Source organism: Cupressus sempervirens, chromosome 1 (genome assembly GCF_028749045.1).
Source record: "Cupressus sempervirens isolate cs-2001-9-10 chromosome 1, ASM2874904v1, whole genome shotgun sequence".
Taxonomy (NCBI): domain Eukaryota; kingdom Viridiplantae; phylum Streptophyta; class Pinopsida; order Cupressales; family Cupressaceae; genus Cupressus; species Cupressus sempervirens.
In genome coordinates, this window is record NC_143118.1 from 851,132,835 (window position 1) to 851,147,441 (window position 14,607).

General features: G+C 33.8%; 1 protein-coding gene across 2 annotated transcripts in view; it reads right to left on the minus strand.

Moving 5' to 3' along the window:
* Positions 1–5,254: 5,254 nt before the first annotated feature.
* The window catches only part of LOC149580517 (uncharacterized), a 46,592-nt gene continuing 37,239 nt past the window's right edge, over positions 5,255–14,607 (minus strand). For both annotated transcript variants that reach the window (XM_089791621.1, XM_089791629.1), the window contains 7 exons: positions 10,896–11,087; positions 10,695–10,774; positions 10,376–10,451; positions 10,192–10,293; positions 5,991–6,096; positions 5,818–5,905; positions 5,255–5,686 (listed from right to left, as the gene is read on the minus strand). In XM_089791621.1, the coding sequence (XP_089647747.1) occupies positions 5,506–5,686; positions 5,818–5,905; positions 5,991–6,096; positions 10,192–10,293; positions 10,376–10,451; positions 10,695–10,774; positions 10,896–11,087 (825 nt within the window). In that variant the 3' untranslated portion in view covers positions 5,255–5,505. The remainder of the gene's footprint in view (positions 5,687–5,817; positions 5,906–5,990; positions 6,097–10,191; positions 10,294–10,375; positions 10,452–10,694; positions 10,775–10,895; positions 11,088–14,607) is intronic.

The window sequence follows — 14,607 nt, forward strand, 5'->3', positions numbered from 1 at the left end:
TCGCCAAGCCTTGTGCTAGAGAGAAGTTGTGTACTGATGGGACAAGGTTGATATGTTGGAGAATGAAGCCTTAGTTGAAAAGGAACTTCAGCATCAGTGATCTATTATTTGTATCCTTGCATAATCTTTCCTTTGAGAGAGAAGTTTGAGTTGAAAACCATTGTTTTCACCCTATGATAGAGCAATGGTGGATCCACCCTCTAATATGGATCATGGTGGAATCATGTGTGTGACACCATGACAACACCACATGAGAGAATATGTGGTGTCTCTATGCAAAATCTTTTATTGTCATGTGCCTGACTTCATGACTTTATGGGCCCCCATGTGTAAATTATTGAAAGGTGACGATCTTTCAGATAATATACACTTGTATCTAACATTGTAAGTTGATGACTTTACAATGTTCACTATCATGATGAATATCATGTGACTTGATATTCATGGACATGTCATGATAGTTAGTATCTTTTGAACATTTTAATGGATATCATGAGACGTGATATCAGTTGAAGGTCATCATGTTCCTTATGAGATAATCATGATGAATATTATGTGATGTAATATCTGTGACCATAACTAGGATATAAGAATGTCATGTGACTAGATGTTCTTTATATTCATTGATATCATGAGTAAGGTGATATCTAAATTGATTTATACTTGTTTATCCTCCCTAGCTGAGAGGGAGTGTTAATTCATAGTAGCTTTATTTATAGTAGCTTCGTTTAGATATTAGGGTGATGGATTGCTCTAATTACATATATATGTGCATATGGTGAACTGACATACATACATACATACATATAAATTTTTATTCTTAATAGTCATCATAAACCTTTGAAGTTAAATCTATCACCCTTATATCTAAATTGAAACTCCATGACAAGTATTCAAAAATTTGCATTAGTATATTCTAAACATATTTATTTTTCTCTTGGCAAGATTGAGAAATGACCTATAATATCACTTGCAGATCGGCAACTTGGCATATGTAATATTTGAAAAGTCTTAACAAATTAGATCAGGGTAATTGTAAAATTTTAGCTTAACTAGCAAATAATCAGCTAAATAATCTAGCTAGAATGATAGAACAGAATATGCAGTTGTAGGAAGAAAAAAATCATAACATAAGATGAAAAATTGAACTTCTCATTAATTATGTTTAACAAATTACAATAATATATGCTTCCTCAAAGCATAAATCAGAGGAAAAAACAAGAATAAAACTTAAAAAATCAAAAGTATTCCTTAGCTTGCATTCTAAGAAAAGAAGCTTTATCCAATAAAACATGGATAAAAACAAAAAAACATGCTAAGTTTTATTTTCTAATAGTAATAACTAATATTTGTTTACATAAGTAAGTCATGTCATGGACGAACATGAGACATGTCCCTTCATGACATGTCTTTTGTCTATATGTCAAAAATTGGAGACCAATTACATTATTAAATATCTCATACAAGATCATTACCAAGTTATTGGCGAGGAGAATTGAAGACATGCTAAAAAAAAAATTCAATCACCCAATCATTGAAGGCATATACATTTTAGAGAACCTTATAACAAGATGGGAAGCAATGCACTAGGCCAACAAGGAAGAGTAGAACATGGCAATGATCCTTCTAGGCATTAAAAAAGCCTATGATAGAATAGAAAAGCTTCTGGTTTTCCTAATTTCTTCTGCAACTAGATTCAAGAAATGTTTAGAAACTCTTCTACAGTCATTGATGTGGATGGAAATCTAACTGATCCCATCCCTCTCAAAAGATCAATTAGGCAGGTCTGCCCTATTGCCCCCTCCCTCTTTGTCATTGTTGTTTTTGTTTTGTACTATATCCTCAGGCATCCCTCTCTTGGCCCAAACATTAAAGGTCTTGGTCTTCTAAATGAGGATGTGCTTATTAACTCTCAATTTCCTTGTGATATTGCTTTATCCTTGAAGTTATATGAAGCTAACTTTTCCAATGTTATGGATAGACTGTCATTCTTTTGTCTAGCCTCAAGTGCCAAAGTTGCCCTCTCAACTCCTTTGTCCTAGGTTGGACTAGATACCTTCCTAAGTATATCCATTCTTTAGGTTGGCAATGGAAAGGTCCCAAAACTATTGTTAGATATCTTGGCATTCCCTTTGCCATTGATCCTTCAACAAAAGATATGTGGCTCTAATTATTTGATAAGATTCAAAGAAAACATATAAAGTGGCAAACATGTCATCTTTCTCCTGCTAGCAAAATACCAGTTGTTCATCATTTATACTTCGCTTCAACTTGGTTGCTTGCTAACTATCAAATTGACAAGATTGAAAAGATTTTGAGAGACTTCTTATGATGGTATGGGTAATAAGAGAAGAAACTGTGTGAATTGGAATTGGTGTTGTAAACCCAAGCAATATGGGGGGTTGGGATTAAAGGACATTAAAAAACATGTTATTGTTCTTGCTTCTAAGTGGATTTTGAATGCTTTTCATGGCAATGAACCATGTTAAGTCCTAATTAGGAATAATAACTAATGTTCTTCTGTGTATAAAGGTAAACAATGGATAAACATTCCCTATTGTGATATGTCGTTGGGGGACTTCAAAGTTAAGATTTTTGGCTCTAACATCTTTTGTACTCTATGGAAGGCTTGGTCTCATGTGAAGGTACACCTTTCAGCCAGATCTGCTATCATCTCCATCCTATCTTGTAACTCACTGATCAATTTGGTGGGGTTTAGTTTTGAATGATAAAGTTGTTTAGCTAAACATTGGAATGATCAATTGGGAACTTGGGAGGAAATTAGAGAGATATTTGGTATTCCTCATACTCAAAAGAAAACTTAAATTCTAAAGGCAGTTGGTAACCTCAAGTTCTCTAATTTGATAGACTAGTATAGCTTCCTAAGGCGGTTGAAATGGTGTGATGGATCTTTGGTAAGTGATGTTTCTACAAATTTATATGATGCTTGTGTCAGATTCAGACAATTACCAGAGAGAGATCCCGGGTTGGGGATTCAATTGCCCCTTTTCCGATTGATCATTTTTTCAATATTTTTGGCAATCCAATGTTGAAACCAAAAAATTGTGTTTTAGATAGTTGTTAATTTAAGAACTTGCCATGAGATCCAATTTAGACTCTCTAGGTCTCAGTCCTCTTCAATGTAATATGTGTACTGTCTTTGAGACCTTTGAAAATGTTTTCTTTCAGTGTGATTATGCTACTATTATTTGGTCTATCTTTGTGGGAAGTCCGCTTTTATGGAATACCAAACCTGCCCTCTGTTGAAGTGAAATCTTAGCTGGCTATGTTGAAATGTTTGACTCTAAACATAACTATTTCTGGTCCACTCTTACTTATGAAATCCTGTAGTTCTTATGGAAAGCCAGAAATGAAGAGGTCTTTCAGAGGAATGATAGGAGGCTTAATGAGTTCACACAAAAACTCGAACATTTTTTCATTGGAAATTTCTATGGCTCGGTTTATGATGCTAGTTCGTGATGGATTACTGCTTATTCGTAAAGAGGATGTCAAAGCAATCAGTTATCTTGATCAGTACAAAGTTTTGCTATATCCTGAGGAATTGGACCAGCTTGAAAACATGATGAAAGAGCTTAATGTCTCTTCCGATATTCAGAATCCTGTCCCAGAAAGTAACAAATCTGAGTGTGTTGCGGGACCTGCAAATGATGCTTCAAATGATCATGTGCTCGCAGGTTGGAATGATGAATTCTTTTCTGTAGAATTTCTTGAATCCCTTAAAGCCAATGATGGATGGGGCCCTCACGAAGACTGATTTTATAATTCCTTAACATGTATTGTGAAGTTAAAAAAATTGTCCTTTGGATGATACTGATATACGCTTTGGTCTACTTCTTGACTCCCATTTTGTTATTGTGGAGGACTCTGATATGTATAATTTTGCTTATCATCCAACCTGCTGTACAGTCGATGAAGAACATTATCTCTGAACATATATGCTGAATGTTTTCAGTTGTAGCGATTGCATCAAGTTGTCTGAACTATTCTAATATCAAAAAAAATTAATTAATTTCCATCTTTAGCATTTTAGAATAATCTTTGTTCTTGCATGTTTGGATTTTACATCTGATTGTTAGCCAAAGACTGACCATTACATTCTCTTTCAGGCTTTTTTCATGTTTTAGTCTTCCCTTCAAGTTGATTATACTAATGACTACGTCAGGGAACTTTGGAAGGTCTTGTGACATTGTTCAATTAATAAACTTTTCGAATCCATTGAATACTCTTCATTTGTGGTCTCCAATGTTGCTTCTCCCAATTCAATTGGTCTGGGGGATGTCATTTCCCGGATAATTGTCCAAAGAAGCAAGAAAGATCAGCTAACTCGATTTCAAACTCTCATTCCAAGGGGTGGGGATTGATTTTAAAAAATCAAACATTGTTTAGCTACCTATTGGTGTCCTTGTTCTTTGCTTTGTGAATTTCAGGTCCCTCGGTTTAGGTTTGCTTGACTATTGTCTCACTAAGTTTCAAGGCCCTTTCAAAACTTTTTTGCAGTTCCTTGTAGTCAGGTGGATCAGTGTTGGTTGGTTGTGCTTATCCTGTCAGACAACATATTATGAAGCGTTTTGAGGTCCTTTAAACACATGTTGTTTCATTGTAGTTAGCTGGTTTGTTGTTGGTTGGTTGTGAGGATTGATAGGAAAAATGCAGACATTGTTTAGGTACCTATTGGTGTCTATGTTGTTCTTTGATTGTGAATTTGAGGTCCCCTGATTTAGGTTTGCTTGACTATTGTTTCACTGTGTATAGAGTTTCAAGGCCCTTTTAAAACTTGTTGGTGATTCCCTGTAGTCAGGTGGTTCACTACCGTTGTGCTTATACTGTTAGACAACATATTGTAAAGGGTTATGAGGTCCCTTCAAAACCTGCTGTTTCATTGTAATTAACTGTTTGCCGTTGGTTGGTTGTGCTTATCATGTTAGACAACACTTTGTAAACGGTTTTAAGTTCCTTAAAAACCTCCTTTACTTTAAATGAGAAAAGGGTTTTCTGACTTACTATCCATCCTGCCACATGTATCATGGTATCCTACTGTCATTGCTTGACAAGTATTGGATGAATCATGAAACAATTGATTCAAATCAAATCACCTATTCTATCTTATAATTGTCTTAATGGAAAGAGTAGTTGTCCATTGTAAACAGTCCAATTTGGAAAATAGGCATGTGACTCCTAGTTGATTAGTTGAAGATGGAAACTCAACCTTTACCAGAATTGAAAATCCAACCAAGGCAAAAATAATGGATTCCTACTTCCTATTGAATAAAGCAAATCAATTACAGATTTCTCAGCATAAATTTGTCATTAGACATGACAATGTTACCTTATAGCAGCACAACACTGCCTCAGCTGGGATATAAAATTGCCAGGCCAATCAGATGCATTAAAATGTTTGAAGGTGATAAAAAGACAAGATTTGAAATATCCCAGCATTATTGTCAACACGGAAGATCAAATTTGAAGAGTACATAGGGTTATGGATTATCTCTTGCTTCCAATAACCTTGGAGATGCAACCACAGAGGTCTTTTATCCTTGAATAACCTGGTTTTAAGGCCCTTGTTAATTCGTGTAATTCCTCCAAAATCAATAACTCTTGTGGCTGCCTCCCAAATAATTCAATATCAATTTGGCAAGGAAGAATATCGGAAGGGTACACTGCACTGAAAAGCACACCAGATAAACATTATGAGCATATATTCAAAAACATTTGAAACAATAATTTAAACCATGTTATACACAGATACAAAAGCATTCTAAATAATTTTTAAATGCTAAAGAATAGATGTCCCACCACCGAAGATTACTCATATCGAGCATAACTCTGGCCTTCAGTCCCATTCTGCAGTCAATAAATATTAACTGTAAATGCAGCTCTTCACCTGCACACTCAGAAGCCAAATAATCCTTAGAGATGTTTACTTAAAAATAATTATTGTAAGAAAAGCATTCAGTGCACAAACTTACCAGAGGTATGAACAAACTGAGTAAAAGAGAGATTCTGTAATCTCATCCGACATGTTTGTACTTCTTCAAGCACATCTACCAAAGTGCAATAAAGAAAGCGTGTTTCCTACAAAGTAATTGTAAGACAAGCTACATTAAGATCATTAGACCTATCATAAACACAAATGAAGGAATAAATCAATTTGCAACTGCACTCCCAGGTGTTATATGTATCTTACTCTATTTACAACTACATTTTTTCAAAGAACCATCTATAATTAGAATGAAAGCTTTTGGATTAAATTGTGTATATTCTTCATTTGATGTTCCAGATCACACTTAGTGATCCATCATCAGGAAGAGGATACTATAGAACTGGAGTGCATATAAAGCTTTATAAGGGTGGAGCTGTGATAACTAAAAGTATTAAAAAAAGTTTAAAATAACTATAAGGAGGGCGCTAAGAAGATAAAAAAATTAAAATATTGATCTTCTTATCCCATAGTGCTGATAAAGCCTTATAAAAGAGGCAAATGTAATGAGAGAAAAGAACTAAAAGATTTTTTTAAAATGAGATAAGAAGCTAAAAAAAATTATCTTCCTATCTAAGGGTACAGATAAAATCTTACAAAGGAGGAAGATGTGATGAGAGAACTAAAAAATGAAAAATAATTTAAAAAGGTGAGCATAAGAAGATAAATAAATATTTCATGGATTGTGGAAAACTCATACCAACCATCTATAGTATAATATAAACCTAGAAATAAAAACTGTGCAGTTAGTTGCTGTCTATAGTATACTATAATTACTTTATTTTTCAGTTTTGCTTCATTTGAACAGAGTTAAATGTCAAAAACAGAACTTTTCAGAGTACAAATATCTCAAACCGTAGTTTTGGAAAAATCCCAATGTAGTCACCCTCTTTTATAAATTCGTTTAGGCCCCCTTAAGTTTTTCCCTTCTCCTTCCTAGAAGTCTCCAAACATTTTTTGAATTAAATATTATACAGGCCATATGATGTTTCATTCTGATGGCCATGCTACAATAACAATATTTAAGTTGTCCTTATAAATACATATTTCTGGACCAAACGTACGATATTATTTTTAATCAGTTCTCACTTTACCTCCTTAACTGTAAGAAATGAAGAAATAGGCTATCAGACATTCAAATTAATTTAATTTACAAAAAAGGACATGAAAATCTGCTATTTCCAAAATTGCTTGTCCACGAGTGATTGTAGATTGGGATGCTCAAATATCTCTACACCTTCCCAGGTAACATCTTCTGTAGGGATGTTATTCCCATGACGCTGAATATTTTGTTATGCTCTTGCTTCTCAGTTTCCTTTCTCTAATGTCCCTGATGGTTTCAAGAACAAAATCAACTTTACTTCATCATCCAAAGGAGACAGTTCTACTAAAGGAGTGTGTTGTTCAAATGCCCCATTATGAATCCTACTATGTTATGGTAAATCAAGTTTGTAAGCAAAGTCTCCAATTCTCTACATTGTTGGGTTGAAATTTTTCAACTGACATTTTTTTAGGATAAATTATAAAACAACGGTTCCAGCCATAGGGTGTTCCTACTTCTTATTGAAAGCTCCCCCACTCTTATTGCTCCTGGAATCAACAAAACACTGAACTACTATTTAATTTTACACTAAGCTAAATCAGGGTGGAAAACTCATCCTTTTCTCTTATTTCAGAATAGATGTTACTATTTCAATACAATCTCTAAGTGTAATTTACTTACTATGTATCTATTGGAACAATAATTCCGATAAACAAAAAATTAGACGTAGGAATAATCTTCAGCATACCAACATTTAATGTCATGAAAGCTCAAAGTCTTTATATGGCTCCTTATGAGATTTTGAGAACAAGAATGAAACACATGTGCAGCTCAAAGAGTCCAACACATATTTCATCCTGCATACACAAATGGAGCAACACAAAATCTCCAAGCCAAATTCCCTTGCTTCAGTGTCCTATGTAATCTCAGACTCGATAAGCAGCTCAAAGTCCACAAGACAAAATCTGAAACCAGATTATAACTCTGAAAGAAATATGCAGTTCAAAGTCTGCAAGATTAAGTTCAAATACCTCTTAAATAAAAGCAAAAAACTCACAATCAATATCCTGAAAATGTCATCACATTACACCTTGAATCAACACAATTTCTGAAAGCAAGTTGTCTCTTTTATTGAAAGCAATTTAATTGACATCTAAGTTCAAAGTCTTAGGCGGCATATATACAAACTAGCAGAGTTTTATTGCAATAACAAAAGATAAAATTACAATGAGCACCCCCCTTTATTTACAGGTGAGGGTCTGAGAGCAAAAAGTGGGAGAAACCCAACTCATCAAGACTTATTCAACAACTAACAACCTACACTTGACTTCTTCAACATTAAATGTCCTGATGACCTGCAATGCCATTTTATTTAATTTGTTCTCATTTTTAGTTTCTATTTCTTTTATGTTGTCCTTGGAGTGTGATCCTTGTGGTCCCCTGTCCAACCATCTACTCTATTATTCTAGTAATTTTCAACCTTGGTGTGTGTGCAATCTCTCTTGCCTTGGTCCTTTTATCTTTTGGGTCAGTCAACATCTACAACTCACTCTGTTTTGCATCTCTTGCTCTTCATCCTGATGATGGATCACGTAGTGTGATTTGAAACGTTGATGGTAAAAAACTTAATACATGTAATCTGTCAAAAAAAAATTACAAATACATAATAAAAATGGAATCTGTCCAAATGAAATGACAAGACACGACATCTATTTACATCATCCTTTAACGGTCTTCATGCTACTGTAAGATGCTATTTACATCATCTCTTCCAGACCAGAATTTTATGATGCATATCAAGCAATTCGAAGGTATCCTTCATGATTTAATAACCCATGCATGTTAAGAGCATTGGAAAGAAAAACTATGTTTACTTATGCCTTCATTCTTCCATATTTAGCACACGTGTCTATGAGAACATACATGTCAAACAGGCCACATTCTTTGTTGAATATTGATACCCAAACAAGGTTGTTTCTTACATATCCTTGTTCAAGCAGGCCTTAACAATCTCACATTACAATATTCTATACATCTTCCATAATTCCATAAATCACATTCATATTTGCAAGGGCATCTAGCATAAGTTCCTATTCATTGCATTTGGTAGGATTTTGATGACCATGTTTCAAGATTCTTTCGATCTGCACTCTTTAATAGAACCCATTTGGTGCCCAAAGACTGTCTTCTATCACTTGATCAATCCATTCCATGGGGAATTATCTCCATATATATCTGTCTGAATCCTTGTCATTACAATGTGAATGGATGTGACATCTGATGTATATTATCTTCTACAATATGTGCAACATCATCTGCGATATATTCTATTATCTCTCTTCTTATCTTTATTCCTTTTCTTACATTTGCAGCCTGCCTAGCTCTGATACCATGTTAAGTTTTGTAGGATTGTTTTCAGCAAATATAATAACACTGCCATTATTACTGTGTGTTCCAATGCAGATTTGGATGTTATATAAATATGCATAGAAGAGACATGTCTCGTGAAGACACATCTCAATGGTAATTCATAAATTAGTCATCAATTAAACAAATATAAACATTAATATATAACATATATATATATATATATATATATATATATAGATGAGAGTTTGTCTAATTGATGGTTAACCAATAACCATAGAAGGAATATCTCTAGCTCAATTTAATCTCACTGAAGCTACAACATTAGCAATAAACACACAAAAAACATGGGCGAAATGTTGATGCAGGTAGAAGATTGGTTAAAATGCATTTTTCACGTCTTTTCTATAAAACCGTGTGTTTTCTCTTTCAAGATGTCAATTTTTTATTTAATAAATTTCATAATAGAATTTTAAAAACAAAAAAACGTCTTTTAAGAGATTTTATTGTTAGTACTTGGTAAGATGATGAGTTTTTTGTCGAGTATTTGTCATGTTTTCTCCAAATTTAAAAAATTGCGCTTGCCAAGTACTCTCTGAGTTCAAATCTACATACTATTATTGCACATATACAGAAGAAGTTGTTCTAATGAATACAAAATAATAACACTTGCAGTGCTATATTGAATAAGCCTTAAACAATGAAACTAGATGGCATTTAAAATAAGTTCACAAATTAAGTAAGGGAAAAACAATTGAAGTAATAAAGGAGAAATGTTTACTGCAACTACTTGGCAAATACTTCCAAGCCCCCCAATCTTGAGACTTTGCTTCAAGTCAAGAACAAATCCAAAGGCTTCAATAGCATTCGATAAGGGAAAGACCTGGATTTAGAAAAGAAAATAAGTGAGAAACTAGCTACACAAGTTCCATTACCATCTAATTTGAAATAGTTCAAATATATACCTTCTCAACAATCTTCTTATCTAGCCTATTACTAGCGAAAACATTTGCATCTGGGCCATCTCCCTCAATCACAAACCTTGATCAATTACAACAAAAACATTTATTTTAAAGTGTATTATTTCATGATTTGTAGGTTTACCTAGTAACTATTAGATATACGGAAATGCAATTTTTTTCAGAAAAAAGCCATTATTGAAAAAGATTTGCCAAAGTTTTTTTTTTTTTTTTCTAGAAGACACTTCACAGGTTACCTAGATGAGTTGTGGAAAACTATTAGGTGTGTCCAAATTATTTATAAGATCAAAATGAGTTGGTGTACCTCTGATATAGAATATCGGAGTAAGCAAGCTCAATAAAACGATAGCCAGGCTTATATTTTATGTCCTTCACAATCCAATGCTGCAAATAGATGAGTATTATTTATTTATGCAAATTTAAATAATTTACTCCCAATAGGAAAAGCAGAAGATAGTTGAGGAAGTACAATACTTGAATTCATAATAATGCAAAAGTAACCTACTTGGATGTCCTTAAGAATAAGGGTAGCTAGTGATCGCTTTTCAACATGAATTTTCAACATTTTTGTAATATCCTCCTTGTTTTTATAATCTTTTAGTCTCAGGACTCCGCAATAAAAGTTGCAAATATCCCTGATCTTGTCGCCAAGAACCTCAAGCTCCCGCTTCATAACTAGAACTCTTTCACTTGCTTTCTGTAGCTCAACCAAAAGCAGTATTAAATTTTAGTATATTGAACTCATCTACAAGTTTTCTTCCATTAACTAAATAAGATACCACACAATCAAATTTCCCAACAATATCGAAGAATAAATCAACAAATTATGACCAATAAATTAGCAACACTTCAAATAGATTTAGATAACTTCGAAAGAAGATTATGTTTAAAAGATTGACAATGGAATCAAAAAAATATGTCTATATCTGTATGTGTGATATAATACTCTTCTATGAAATCACAAACGAATAGAGACCTGTCCACTTTCAAACAGATTGTATTCAAACACCATTTTTTACTAGATGTATAATATGCCTTCTGCCAACAAAAATATTTACAAATAGGTATGATAAATCACAAATAATGACAATAAACAAAGATTGATCTACCGTTTTAAAAACCAATCCACTAAACTATTGAAACTTTGAACTAAAAGACAATTATTTTGCCTTGAAAACCAAGATTACTGTTAAGTAATGTTTCTTTCCATAGAAAGACACATCAATATAACTGATCAACGACAATGCACTTCAATCTTCAACAACCATGCAATCTGATTACTAGATACTTAGAATACATGCTATAAATATTGATTTATCTCACTTAACTTACTATTTTCTTTGGAGAAGGCTCTTCTTTAGTTTTTGTTCTTCATACAACAATTTGCTTGCCTCTTCTCAAAGACCACATGTATGTAGCTATTTTCATAAAATGGAACATAGGTTTGAATGTATCTTTAATTGTTCATCTCTCTATATTTACTACACATATCGATGCAAGCCTATATTGATTGCTCTCTCCTTCCAACTTCTTGGATAGGATAATACATATTCACTATATTCTATGTGATGCATCTTCCTGAATTTTGAGCACAAAATCCTTTGCTAAACATTCATGCACAAGTACAATCCATCAAAGAGTCAATTAAAAACAACCACCAAGCAGAGACTGATGTCTTACAGGACTTTTCTTGTGAAACAAAATTGCAATAAAAGAACATATGAATGAATAATATAGTTATGAAAGGGTGTGACTTTTGCAACCACTTGCAGCTTGGGGCATTATTAAAACCCGTAAAATTATAGAGAGATTAAAGATAGAGCTATGTAGTCTCCTAGCCAGGGCTATATTTGTTAATTCTAGATACGAATTTTATCCTCCTGGAGTACTTCTTGCGCACAAAAAGCCAATACCTACAACTGACAAAGCCAGACAAAGCCTCTCCATGACTAACATATATGTATTAACCAATTTTATTTCCAGTCATTGTTCCATTTATTTATTAACTATTAAAGATTCAAATTACAACAGTTCTATCCTGTGATTGTTGGTACACATTAATATTTATTAAAGTTCATTGGTTAATATATTTGTGGTACAAATATTATATTGCTTTGTTTTACTTGAGTGAAAAGGTGAATTGCATTTGGTATCAGAGATTCTTCGATCCTTATCATAGAAATTGTTCCTCTTATACTGCACCTTCGTCTACATTTTATTATAAATAAAATTTTACCTTCCATTCAATACTATAGCTTTTACTCCAAGAAAATTTGTTACAAATACAAGTTTACCTTCCATTCAATACTATAGTTTTTACTCCACGAAAAAAAAAATTCAAACTGGTATAAACATAGATACAAAACTCACAGATTACTCGTCGATAAGTAAAAACTTGGCTACAGCAGAATTAAAGATCTAGAACAGCAAAAAGTGGCTTTGAATTCCTTTTTTTTTGTGCTCTCTTTTGCTGGTCAAGAGAAAAAAAATAGCTTCCCAGGCTTCTCCAAGGTCATTGCAACAATTTTAGTCATCTGAAATGGATTTCAAAGAAAATCTGGATTCCTGGGTACATTTTCCAAGTTTTTTCTTAGTTTTTTTAAATCATTTTTCTTCTTTTACATGCATCTAGGTATATAGGAACTCGATACTGGCATTTGCTAAGCACTCCAAATTGCTTTTTTTTTGACAATTGTTATTGATTTTTCACTGTTTTACAAAGAAGAGTATAAGCTAGCTTAGGAACACCTCAATGACCTTGTATTTGTGCAATATATCTTTGTTTGTGCACAAGGAAGGTAGAGGAAACACCAGTTGGTCCAGTTTATTTAGATGATATAGATTGTTACAGTCATTGGGCAGCACAAGACCAGCCTACATTGATTGGATTGGCTAAATCTATGATTTGGAGAGGGGATCTATGGAGTTGGTTGGATTCGCACTAGACGACATAGAGGAGGATGAGGGGGTTAAGAATGATGAGGAATCATTGTGAATACCAACAGCATCTACATTCAAGATGGAGGTTGAGCCACAACCAGTCATGCTAGGCGAGGAGGCGCAGCCAATGAGGACTTCTAGGATTAGACACTCTAACTCTCCCTTAGTTTTTCCTAAAGCTAGGAAAAGGAAATGTGAATAGTTTTGATGTTTTATTTACTTGTACAAAAACAATTTGCTAGTGTAAATTTGCTTTAGACTAGGCTACCATACATCTAGACTCAGCTTGTTTATTTTGTTTTCTCATTTACTAACTCATGAGATGTTTCTCCTCATTGCTTTTGCAAAAAAAATGCATTTCTAATAAAATTTACACAAATTTTTAAGTTATCAAATTTTAGCTAAATTTTTGCTAAGTATTTTTTCAGCCTTGGCAAGATTTTCAACTATGGTTATAATACAATAAATTTACATTTTGAAGCTATAAAATGAGTAGTGAAATTAGAAATATTAATAATTCGAAACAATAGAAATAAAAATTGCACAGTGATATGTATTGGAGGGATGGCGAAGAGGTAATGGAAACCAAGGTTTTGAGACCATGGCAGAAGACATCGCTTGCAGTTGGGCAGCGACCATCGCAATGGGATTAGGCTTCCATGGAAGCCACCAAGGTTCCAAGCTGAATCTCATTTTGGGCGTAGGGAGATCTAGAGAGGAGATTACTGGAACAAGAAAGAGGATCTCATTCCGAAAAGGGAAGATTGTTCTTCTCAGGCCAAGATGGCAGGAAACAAATGGAAATAGGTCAAAAGGGAGGAAGAAAGGCAGCTGAAAGTTGCACCTCTAACTAAGGACGCCCTAACAACAGTGGACCATAAGGTGATTAACATCCGTATAGATTCTGAGGAGTGGAAGTCCACGGTATCATCGTTGAGGGATAAGGCCTTCTTCATGAAATAGGGGGAAGGATGGCCATCGCTGGTCAAAATGAAACTATGGGTTGCAGACACCTAGGGGCCAAAGATCACAATCAAAACTCTGACTAATGGTTTGTTTCTGATCATAATGGAATCTAAGCAAGAGAAAACTAGGGTAATGTTCAACATACTTGTTTTGATGGAGGGAGTGGGTTAAAGATTGGGTTCCCAACTTTCACCATAAACAAGCAAAAGTGGAGGAGGTGTCTATCTGGATCAGGTTGTATAATCTCCCTCATGAATACTGGGATAAGGATATTTTTAAAATGATAGGTGATAGATTGGGAACGTTTATCA